The sequence below is a fragment of the Pinus tabuliformis genome, chromosome 8, assembly GCF_031772625.1.
Source record: "Pinus tabuliformis cultivar Carrire ecotype Pingquan chromosome 8, CPIR1, whole genome shotgun sequence".
Lineage (NCBI taxonomy): Eukaryota > Viridiplantae > Streptophyta > Pinopsida > Pinales > Pinaceae > Pinus > Pinus tabuliformis.
Genome location: NC_142294.1, coordinates 1,552,909,315 through 1,552,920,136, shown reverse-complemented (window position 1 = coordinate 1,552,920,136; position 10,822 = coordinate 1,552,909,315). Strand labels below are relative to the sequence as shown.

General features: G+C 32.9%; 1 protein-coding gene across 1 annotated transcript; it reads right to left on the bottom strand.

Annotated features, from left to right (window-relative positions):
- Positions 1-1,335: 1,335 nt before the first annotated feature.
- On the bottom strand, positions 1,336-2,628 carry LOC149241865 (homeobox-leucine zipper protein HAT2-like). The gene is made up of 4 exons (XM_089370687.1): positions 2,502-2,628; positions 1,997-2,361; positions 1,836-1,915; positions 1,336-1,591 (listed from the first exon to the last, which is right to left on the bottom strand). The coding sequence occupies exons 1-4, from the start codon at positions 2,626-2,628 to the stop codon at positions 1,336-1,338; spliced, it is 828 nt and encodes a 275-aa protein (XP_089226813.1).
- Positions 2,629-10,822: the final 8,194 nt, after the last annotated feature.

Genomic DNA, 10,822 nt, shown 5'->3' with positions numbered 1-10,822 from the left:
TCCTTAATATTATTTTCTATTTTCCAAAAAAACAAAACTATTCATTGCTTCTTCCTGCAAGGCATTCAATGAGCTTTCCAATATATACCTCCAAACTTTCTTATCCGTATCTTTCTTATGACCATAGAAGTTACTTTACGACCATAAGCTCCAAACCTTCTTATGTTTACCTTTTCTGTGACCATACAAGTTGCGTTACGAGCATAAGCATTATGGTTCTTGTGGAGATGATTTCACGAAATGTATTGACTTTGGGCATGTCTATGTAAATATGGTAACATATTTTATTACAAGCGTTACCAGCATAAGCATTATGATTCTTGCGGAGATGATTTCATGAAATATATTGACTATGGAGGTGTCTATGTAAATACGGTAACACTGATGATATTGAGCGAAAGCATTGGCTGTACGTAAAGCAAACTCTGTTCGACAAATAGTGTGAGCGAAGCATTGGCTGTACGTAGCTCCGATGATATTAAGCACCGATCATTGCATTGCACAGTCTTCGACAGAACAGTGTGCACGAAGCATTGGGTGTACATTGCCCGTCTATTTAAACCAATAGAAGCATACGTTGAAATCTGATGAATATGAATTAGCATGGGTAATTAATAGCTGTAAATATCAGAAACCCCGTTGTTTCTCATAATCACTGTACCCAAACGGAAGGCTAAATAGTAAGATGTCTTATTTTATTATTTCGAAAGACGTGAAGTTTTGATCGTATTTTTAAACTAGGTTGTTTTCCAACGTGTATTATAAAGAAATATGAAAATTAATAATCAATTTGAAGTAAAATAGATATATGAAAATTAATAATCAATTTGAAATAAAATAGATGGAGTGGTAATAAGTATAAATGTGGGCATTTCAGAGCAGTATCATTTTTTTTAAATTTTTTCAAATAAAATTTATATTTTAATTAATATACATTTTTGAATTTTTAATTAATTTCGTTATTTAAAATGTAGAAAAATATATTTTAACTATATAGTAAATTTCATTAATCTAAATATTCTTTTTAATTTTATAATGTTTAAAAAAATGATTAATCATACTAAATTGAATTTTTTCGCTACGCTATATCTAATTAAATAAATTAACAGACAGTTAACAATTGAATAAATTAATAAAGAATTAATAGCTTTCATCAACCAAAATACAATTAATAAAACAAAATATAAAGTAAATAGAGAAACACAAACATGTTTCACAAATTGAACTTTAAAAAAAAGTTTAACAATGTGAACGATGTATTTGTAAGACATTACACATGGAAGGATGGAGTGCATTAATTAAGTAGGAAAGAAACTCTCATGATTACCGGACCATTCATGGTCGGAAAGCGCTTCCTAACAATATAGACCCAGATTTCGCCAAAGCCAAGTCGCTGCTATTGTTAGCTACTGAAACTCTTTCACAGGAGGGGCACATCGTAAGGGTTGACGCGGGCCTAAGAGGTGGCGATGACATTTTGAGAGCTTTTAGGTTTTCCAGCTCCATGCGAAGTTTTCTGTTCTCGTCTGCAAGTGCCTCATTATATCTCTTCATAACCTCGCAGTCCACTTCGATTTGCTTCAGCTTTGTCCTAAAAACAAATTCATAACATTTTAATTAACCTATAACAGAAATCGATCAATAAAACTGTCAACACAATAGGATCCATTGGATCAAAACTTTTCCCCAGTAATAAATTTGCTGGAATTTTAAGTTCCATGTCATTCCTCAAGATTACAGGACAAATTATGTACCTGTGGATTCCAAAGAGATAATTTCCAATATTATAACGTCTACATGCAAAATAGATGAATGAATGAAGTACACTAGCTAACCTTGCTCGTTTATTCTGGAACCACACTTCAACTTGTCGAGGAGGGAGATTCAACTGTAACGCCAACTCTTGCTTTTGCTTCTGCGGAAGAAGAAAAAGTTACAACAGCCGAAATGATGACGAAACACAAATGATAAATAAATAATTTGAATAGAGACTTACAGATTCAGGTGCCCTGTTCTTTTTGAAGCTTTCTTCCAGAAGAGCACACTGCTCTCTGGACAGTCTAACATTCTTCCTGGAAGAGCCCTCTTCTTCCACATCGTTGAGTACCCTCGACCAAACTCGGTCATTCTCCTCCCCATAGCCCCGTTTTCGCTTGATCTCGGTATACCTGTTCTCGGTGTTGGTGGCCTTGGAATCCACGGTGTTGCTGTTGGACGACGACACGTTGATGGCCCCTACATCTTCGCTGTAAAGATAGGACGCTGGGAATTTGTTGGCATCAGATCTCCCTGTCACGGCTACCGGATGGATCAGAGCCTTCGCTTCTCCCGCTGATCCCTCGCCACCAACACCAGTGGTTGCTGCACATTACCATTATCCTTATTATTATTCAAAAACACCATTAAAACAACAGACATATCAATCAAAACGCCATTAAAATAAAATTCAATCTGTTCTTAAAGATTAGTTTTAATATGTGTTAAAGAGGGCAAGAACATACCAATCGATGGTGAGGTCTTCTCCCAGGGCAAAGTGCCGCGGTCCGAGTCAGGAGCTGACGGAAAAAGATGTAACTGCAGCGGAGGCCCACCCACATTTCTTTGCGAAACGTACATCTCATCAGTCATTGTCCCATCACCTATACCCAAACCTAAAGAAAGGCCTGCACTACAATCCTGATCCATACCCCTTTCTTTCGGCTAAGGTTTCGACAGAGTGGGAATGATTGAAGAAGGTATAAAATAGAAAGGGGATATATAGGAGGAGAGAATGGCAATAGATCCAGAGTTTGCCTGACCCCTCGATCTTTAACAATAATTATAATTATAATTATAATTATTGACCGTTCAAACGATAAAAGGTTCACCGTCGAACACAAAGTCGTTGGTCCTTCAAAATTCAGGGTGTTGACTGCCTCTAACATCGTATCTCATTGACCCGTCTAGTTGGCCAACTAAGACGGGGCATACATTATTATTTGATAAAAATGTTTGAAGTCAAGCAATTTCTTGTTCAAAATGGAGGAAGAACCGATCAATGTATTCAATAAAATAAATTTTAACTTTAAAATATATAATAATATTAAAAAAATTAATATATTAATTTAATATTTTATTAATTTATAATTTTAAAATTATTTTTGATTGGTAAAGTGCTGGTCTAACAAGTTAACGACCCAAGACCAAGAGACATCTCGTGGTAAGGAAACAAGTTAACTGCCCAAGACTGCCAGAGTAAATCTCTACCCCTTACAGATGTTTCTTGCCGTAAGGAAACAAGTTAACACCCCAAGACGGTGAGAGTGGAAGTCTACCCCTTTACGGATGTTTCTTGCCGTAAGGAAACAAGTTAACACCCCAAGACCGCGAGAGTGGAAGTCTACCCCCTTACGGATGTTTCTTGCCGTTTCGAAACAAGTTAACACTCCAAGACTGCCAGAGTGAATCTCTACCCCTTACGGATGTTTCTTGCCGTAAGGAAACAAGCTAACACCCCAAGACTGCGAGAGTGGAAGTCTACCCCCTTACGGATGTTTCTTTCCGTAAGGAAACAAGTTAACACTCCAAGACCGCGAGAGCGAAAGTCTGCCCCCTTACGTACCACCAACAAGTTATTCGAGGTAGTGTAGTTTTCTTTGAATAAGGTTCATGAGTCCACCTTCATTCGTGGATAGCAATAAGAGATAGTTGTCTCCATTGCTCTGTTCCACAATTGAGTTATAACATGTTTTCCGACACTCTATTAAAAAAAAATTTAAAAATAAATTATTATTAATATGATTGTTGTTACTCATTTTTAATAAGATTAATGTTTAGATATTGAATTTTATGATTATGTTTAAAAAACATAAAAACAAAAGTGTTAAAAATTTATAATGTATTGATAAGTTACTATTTTAACATAATTTGAAATTAAGATTTAATGTTAATTTTCTACTTTATATTAATTAAAAAAAACATTTTAATTTTTGTAATTAATATTAATTTTTTTATTATAATATCTGAATGTTATATTAGTTTTTAATTTCTTATAATACTATATTTCATTTTTAAATTTATATTAATAATATTTTTAATATTAATAATAGTTTATGGAGTGATTTTTCTTTTGACTTTCCGATGATTTAGTTAAGGTATGACATCTTCATGCCAATCTAAGGGGTTTTGATTTGATTTTGAGGTAACCATGTCTCTTTCATGTTGTTTTTATACATTATATACTTAGTGATGTTTTTAATGTAGCATTTCCTTTAATTTTAAAATGATATAAGTTATGAAAAACTTTTCAATTTGCTTGATATTTCTCAAAAAAATCTTTAGAGATGTTGCATTCCCAAATTTTATAAATATATAAAATAATAAGAATGATGAGTTACAAAGAAAATTTTCTTTTATCCCACAGTCAATAGTTTACATCATTTCAATTTTTTTCAATGTTGAAATAAACTTTTTTCCATTAGTTTATCCATATTTTAATGAAGTTCATATTAATCTTATGTTGTACATTAATTTTCAGATGTTACATCATCCAAAGTTCAGTTATCATTTAAAAGGTGAATATTAACTTGATGGATTTTTTAATTTTAACATTTATTACCAATGCAAAAATCATACTTATAATAAAGGGCCATATTTAGAATTCTTATTTTTTGTCATGACCATTGACACACTTCCCCATAAGAATAAAAATATATTATGTGAAGAAACTAGAGGAATTATGACTACTTAGTTAACATATGCAAAAATAAAATTACCTTTCACACAACCCTCTAACTTCTAGATGTATTTGCTAAAAAAATGGTAAATAGCGAAAAACTTGGCTTGAATCCAATATTAGAGTGAATATGTTCCGACTATCCCTCTTTATTTTTTAACTTGACATCAACAATCTCATATAACCTTAATATTAACATTCTTTAAAATAACATTTTTCTATTCTATTTCAAAAACTAATTATAAATAATACATCAATTTCTTTTACAAATTCAATAAATAAATTATCTTTATTATTGCATTATTTTTCCATACTATTCAGTTACTTAAAATAAAGTGATCAATTATAAATTTATTCTAATTTTAAAATATATTTACTAATTTATAATTTAAAAGTGAAATATAGAAATTTAAATAGTATAGAATATCAAAAATTAAAATTAGATTTATTTTTTATTATTTTTTATATATAATAAATATTATAAATAATTAAATATATATATATATATATATATATATATATATATATATATATATATATATATATATTAATTATTCAAAGTGGTTAACATCTACATTCAATATTCTCATTTGGTTGAAGTTTTATCAAAAATTATCATTGAGTCAACTTTTTATTTTTTTTAACCATAGTCAAACATATATATATATATATATATATATATAAATTTGTATTAAATTTCCCTATTCAAAGATTTATTAATTTCTTTACAAATAAGGATAATAGATCACAATTGGATTAACTTTTTGTTATTCGCCCGTGTTAACATAATTAAATATAGTACCCATCACCCCTTAATCACTTACTAATCCTCATAGATAAAAATAATAAATAGAAACCATATTTGATTATATACCTAATTAATTTTTAATACTGATAAATGTATGTCCAATTAATTCTTTTTGGTGTATTTTTCTCCTTTATAATTTAAATGACATATATATTATAATTTTATTTTTTTATTATGAATCATTTTTTATTATAATTATTTTAAATAAAGTATTTATATAAAGTAAACGATTAATAAATATTAAAAGAAACTAAAATACTCATTTTGTAATATATTTCACATTATTTTAAAAATCATAAAAATTAATTTTTTTTTTTAATTACTATATATATTATATATAAAAATATGTAATAAGATATTGAGATATTGAGTTTCATCTCCATCTTAATATGGAGAGTTAGCCTGTAAATAGACTTTGTTACAATATCATGGACCATTAACATGCTTTACAAATACTGTATGCCCAAAATGCAATAACTCATGTTCATAGAGCACAAGTTCACATGACATTTTCTTAATAAATCAATTCAATTAAAAGGAAAGAAAAGACATAACCACATTTTATATAAATCTCAAATTTTGATTGTTTTTCCTTTACCTACAAGAATCAACAACTAGGTCATTTACATACCTGCACATGTTAAAAATATGTACATTTAAAAAAAATGGAACAAGATTCTTAAACATGGAGATTTAGCCCCACATTAGCATGGACATTCTTAATCTGTAAATAAACTTTCCTACACTACCACTCAGCAATACCATGTCTTATTAACACATCATGCCCAAAAATTCTAAGTCACTTCAAATGATACTTGTGCATAAGACATTTTTTTTTATCAATCAATAGAATTAAAACGGGAAAAAACTCTAACTACTTTGGAAATAGATCTCAACCTTTAATTTGTGTATATTACTATGAATATTCTATATTATTCTTTGATATTAACTCTCTACCATTCATCCAATAATTATTAGAAACTTTTAAAATCTTTATTTCAAAATAAACACTAATCTCTAATAATTATGAGTGTAATTAATAGTTTAGAAATCTTATTTTAAAATAGTGAAACCTATCACTTTAGTCATTCATATTACTTAACTATGTCTCATATAATTATATTTCTTGTTATTTGGGTGTACCATTGTCATTACAATTCATATATTGTTAAAAGAGGTATTTTTAAATATCAAATGACAAAATGTGATGATGATTTGTGTTATTTCATAATTGAATGCAATATTATAATGTTAGTTTGAACTTTCTCTAATATGCATATTTAAGTCAATAGGATTTTTATGCAGAGATTCCTCCTCACGACACTGTACCAGATTTGTTGGCCTTCAAAACATATACCATTTTTATGGTGTGATTAATCGTGGGCCTCCAATCTGCGATTTGCTCTTCCCGAGGTTCTTTGACTCTTAATAACTGCATTCTAGCCACATGGCAGAGTGTGACATCATGACTGTGGAAAGGACATTACGTAATAAAGCCAATGAGTGGTGCCTTTCAAGGATAAGACCTTTAGCTTGGGACACAAGGTCGATTCTTTAGAATATTGCGCTACAAATTGTTCCAATGTGTAATGAATGAGACCACATCACACGTGCTGGAATCATAATCAGCGATCTCACAATGTAGCGTTTGGTTGCAGTCCCAAAACCTTGCAATCTCCGATGAGTGACGTGGCCTGATCTACGTGGAGAGGAAATCAGTGAAGCCCCAAATCATAGCCCTCTCTATTGGTCATTTCCAGTCAGAGGTGTAACCTTGGTGTAAGACATGTCAATTCACCGATTGTCAATATTCGATCACCTTCTACATTTGGGCCTCGGTCTTGTGGCTCTTCACATGACTTTAATCTAGCTCACGTATCAAAGCCCTTCAATCAGAGGTTATCAATAAAAGGTTTCACTTCGATGCACAATATGCCTCAATCTACAATTGATGATCTCCCATACGTGACACAATCACTGCCATGTATATTCCATGTGTCACCTTTTTAATAATTCCACGTGCCACCCTTGATTCCTTTGAGCTCTTTGTGATCACGGTGCTAGCCCCCAAATAGGAGCCCTCTCTATCTGTGATTTCCAATCGGAGGTGCAACCTTGGTGCACGACATGTAAATTCGCCAATTGTTAATCGTTGATCACCTTCTGTGTTTGGGCTTGGTCCTGTGTCTCTTCACATGACTGCAGTCCAGACCCCGTATCAGAGCCCTTCAATTGTAGGTATCACTTCGATGCAAAATATGACTCAACCTCCGATCATTGATCTCCCATACGGGATGCCATCACTACCATGTATCTTCCACATGTCACCTTTTGAATAATTCCACGTGTCGCCACTTTGTGGCCTATTGTGTGCCTTGAAACTATCAAACCCTACTGCCACATGTCAACCATGTTGGCATGCCGTGATGATGTCAACCTCCCCGTGTCACTTGGTGCAGCCAATTGTTGGCTCAAACACATCCCTTAACGTATCTAGTAGTTGTTAGCCACGTGCCTCTTATCAGGGTCAGTCGTTTTGCTGCTATGTGTCCCTTTGGGAGGAGACAGAAAAGGCTCAAGCTTCTTTGGTTTTGCATACAAATCCTTTGCAAATTTGTTATCACCCATCTCGACACTTTAACATTACAGTCTCATTTCCTATGGTTTCCTCCATATCACAACTTGCATATCGCAACTTGCAATATCGACACTTTTAAGATGTGGCCCATTCTAGAAAAGTTCCCCTTGAGACCAGATGTGATGTTTTATTGAATTAGGTTTCATATCTTTGGAGGGTCCAAATATTAGAATGAATGGAAATCTCCAAAGTCAAAAGACAAAACTTCTGAAAACAAGGCATTTGGAGGCTGACAAGGATTGTTAGATATCTGAAACATATAAAGAAATGACAACTAAGACATCCAATAAATTCTTGTTGGTCTATTTGTTAGATGAACCCGCTTGATAGTAAACTTATATCATACTAATAACATCACAGAAATCATTTTCAAAATTTCCAATACAAGTAGCATTGGTCCTATATAATAATAAACAAATATCTAAATTCCAAATCTCTGAACTCTTTTATGGACTTCCAACCACTAATATGCAACCATGATTTTTTTATCATACCAAACTTAAATGTGAAATCACATCTACCCCTTATCATGGCTTTTGGAATACGACCTCTAATAAGATCCACTACCTATGCACGGATCTTGCTCTCACTATCTATTTTATTCATTAATTACCATTGGTTAGTTGACTATGTGCATTTCCGATCATTTTGTTCTCCCTCATACGAAGATCACATGTTTTACACCCTTGTACAAAGGAAAATTAATATGATCGATTGCCCTTTTTTGTCCACACATTTCCAAAATATTTCTTCTGGTGTCAAGGTTTTAATGCCCAAAAAATTTGATATATATTTAACATTTTTTTAACAATTGCCACTTAAAACCTCTACATGCATCTTGGTCTCGATGGCTACTCTACTCATTAATCTAATTAAGGGATCGACCATGTGCGCTTATTTTGGCTCACACGAAATTTATATATTTTATGTCCTAGACACTTTATTATATGTGTTTATTCAAATGTGCCACATTGATATACTGGATCGAACTTTAGACTTGCAATATCATGAAAAGGATTCTTCTGATGTCAAAGTTTCAAAATCAATAAATCTTAACGTCAAGGAATGTTCTATTCAATAATCTAATTAATGGCCCACCTATGTGCATTTATTCTCTCTTTACTCTCGCTCGGACGAGCATCTCTGTCATTGTCTATGTCATTGGCAACCCCGCGACCTCTGCCACATGTCGTGACTCTGATTTATTTCTCCCTCTACTTAGATGGTAGATGGGTGTGTGTTCTATTTATCCTCTCCATGTTGCACTATTCTACAAATTTTTTAAGTTGCATTTTCTATTGTTGTTGATGTGCTATTGCTAGTCTCTTTCTGTTGCTCTTGTTGTTGCTACTACATGCCATGCTGCTACCTTCAACCAGACAACTGCCCCGTAATTTCAATAACAAGCAAGTTAGAATCATGAACCTACTAACCATATCGTCTTCTGCACTCAAATGGAAACTATAAATTTTTTCATATGGCGTATATAGCTTAGAATACTATGCGCGTTGTCATGATGTACAACACACCTACCTGTAGAGTTTCTGAAATGCCATATATAGACAACTAACTTTCTATGCTTAAACATTTCAATTCTCCTTTCACCTTCCCTTTGACTATTGGTAGCAATCTAAATTGTAAATAATTATTCTTTCATTTGACTACAAGTATGCCAATCCTGTGAATGATCGCACTCACTAATTTATTTTTTCTTCTTTTCCAATTTTGACAACACTTTACAAGCTTTCACCTTTCACGAAACCTCATTTCCTCCTCATCATGTAATTTGCCTTGACAATGAATTTCATCACTTTGTTGTTGGTTGCCTCTACATTGATCCAGCCATCACTCCAAATCGTTGATCTCAACCTTCCTTCTTCCACAAAGACATCATCCCAATTCTACTGCATTTCCCTCTCCAACTATAGCTCTTACTATAGAAATTTTCTGTCATCTACTTACAATGGCCAAGTCACCTCTGGTGCCCTCTTGTTGGGCTCAATTATCAATCGCAAAGTAGTTAGTTGAACATTTTTGAACAACTATGTGTATGTTCACTCTTCACGATATTCTTGATTTTTTTTGTTCCTTCCCTCTCTAAGCCACTCTCACTTCGACTAATGCCGCATTATTTTTCTCTTTATTTCCTTCTTCTTAGGACTCTACAAATTATTAATGTGGAAATTCTCAAACATCATGTAAATTTGATTGGGGACCCATACCTTCTTCAAGTTATACAAACATCGACACACCTACCCTATTCTTCAATATCAGATGCCCGTGCCTCATCTACTACTGCTTCGACATGGGATTATGCGTCATAATCGACTCAGTTGTCCTCTATTCTATCTACTCCCATTACATTCATGGTGCTAAACCCCTATCATAAACAATGGTCGATCTAGGGTAGGGTGCTTGGAAAAACATTCGTTCACACCTACAAAAATGGTCGAGGCTCCGAAAAGGTCTTTTGATTTGACCTCATTGATTCTTCCAATGATACAACCCATCTCTCTACCTTCGGTGATCTGGAAAATTCCTTGCACGACCTTGTCAAAATTAGGAGGCTTTACATGGTTTCTAATGGCACTATTAAACCAACAAACACAAATTAAAACCATTTGGATAGAAAATGGGAAGTCTCCCTCTCTCCAACTTCCAT

What these genes read in the sequence shown, in the direction of transcription:
- LOC149241865 (XM_089370687.1), bottom strand. Translation starts at nt 2,628, where the DNA reads ATGACTGATGAGATGTACGTTTCGCAAAGAAATGTGGGTGGGCCTCCG. An exon ending in AGAACAGGGCACCTGAATCT is followed by an intron (nt 1,916 to 1,996) that starts GTAAGTCTCTAT and finishes CTTCTTCCGCAG; the next exon opens with AAGCAAAAGCAAGAGTTGGC. An exon ending in TTCCAGAATAAACGAGCAAG is followed by an intron (nt 1,592 to 1,835) that starts GTTAGCTAGTGT and finishes ATTTGTTTTTAG; the next exon opens with GACAAAGCTGAAGCAAATCG.